A 1,129-nucleotide genomic window follows, 5' to 3' on the forward strand; every position below is an offset into this window, starting at 1 on the left:
AAGTCACCCTCAGTATCAGCAGCATCCCTCTGCGTACCTGAAGAGCACTAAGGGGAAAAGGAGAAAACCTGCAGTTCAGGGGTCTTCCCTGCTTATATGTGCTGCCTACCATAATGGACTGAAACTTCCAGAAACGGTGGACCAAACCCTTCAGCTTCTCTAGGGTCTTCTGTCACAGTGATTAGCACACCCACTATAGCCATGATCTCCTTTTCTGCCCAAGCTGGTCATTGCCACCAATGTGACTAACTGCTGTCAGAGAGGCATTGTTCTCCCACCCCTCCCTCCCTGCCCCCCACCCGCCTCACAGCTGCCATCACCATGGGAACCAAGCTGGCCAATGAGAACAAACACTAAGACACCTCTCCCCAGACAGGCCACCAGCAACATTCAGAGGCTTCCAGGGCCCTCTCCTGGATAAACCAATCTCACTGCCCCCCGCCATTAAGGCGGAAAAGGGGGGTTCCTCTGTCTGGAATGCTCAAGAGCAAAGGCCAAGCTCCTCGTTACCCAGCTTAGAGCTCCAACCACATGTGGGGTCCAGCCATGCAGCAACCATTCAGAAGCCTTTAAGGATTGTCTACAGCACCTTGGACACACCCCACAGCCTTGAGAGCCTCAAGAAGAGCACACAGCACCTCAAGTCAGAAACATGCAGTATCTCCACCCTGTCGAGCAGCGGCTACGCAGCCGATGAGGAGAGCAGCAAGGCCAGCCTGGTGAACAGCAAGCGCACAGTGAGGCTGTCGAAGAGGCTCACCACTCAGGTGGACAGCACCCAGAGCAGTGAGCTGCTCCTCACCTCCTCACCCAGGGCGTTAAAGATCCGAAGGCGGAACAGTGGAGGCCAGGGCACCCAGCAGGCTGGAGGGGAAAAGTGACACCAGCTTGCCTAGTGGCAGAACCAGCAGCCTGAGTAGCATCAGCGTCCTGAGCCCAGGCAGCAGCTTCCTGTCCTACCAGGTGAGCAGTGTCCTTCTCAGCTCCACCAGCAGCAGGACCTCCAGCAAGGCCAACAGCAGCCATAACATTGGGGTATACAGCAGTGAGCAGGGCAAGCCAAGAAGCAACAACAATCTCCCAGAAGGCAAGGCCAAGGACACTGTGGAAAGTGGCAGCCAGCCCACCC

At 56.2% G+C, this 1,129-nt stretch overlaps 1 protein-coding gene across 1 annotated transcript; it reads left to right on the forward strand.

Annotated features, from left to right (window-relative positions):
• The first annotated feature begins 340 nt into the window (after positions 1 to 340).
• C8H16orf82 (chromosome 8 C16orf82 homolog) lies at positions 341 to 881 on the forward strand. Its single transcript, XM_005372478.1, is given in 2 exon segments — positions 341 to 369; positions 371 to 881. Coding segments are annotated over 2 exon segments (540 nt in total).
• Positions 882 to 1,129: the final 248 nt, after the last annotated feature.

Source organism: Microtus ochrogaster, chromosome 8 (genome assembly GCF_000317375.1).
Source record: "Microtus ochrogaster isolate Prairie Vole_2 chromosome 8, MicOch1.0, whole genome shotgun sequence".
NCBI classification, from domain to species: domain Eukaryota; kingdom Metazoa; phylum Chordata; class Mammalia; order Rodentia; family Cricetidae; genus Microtus; species Microtus ochrogaster.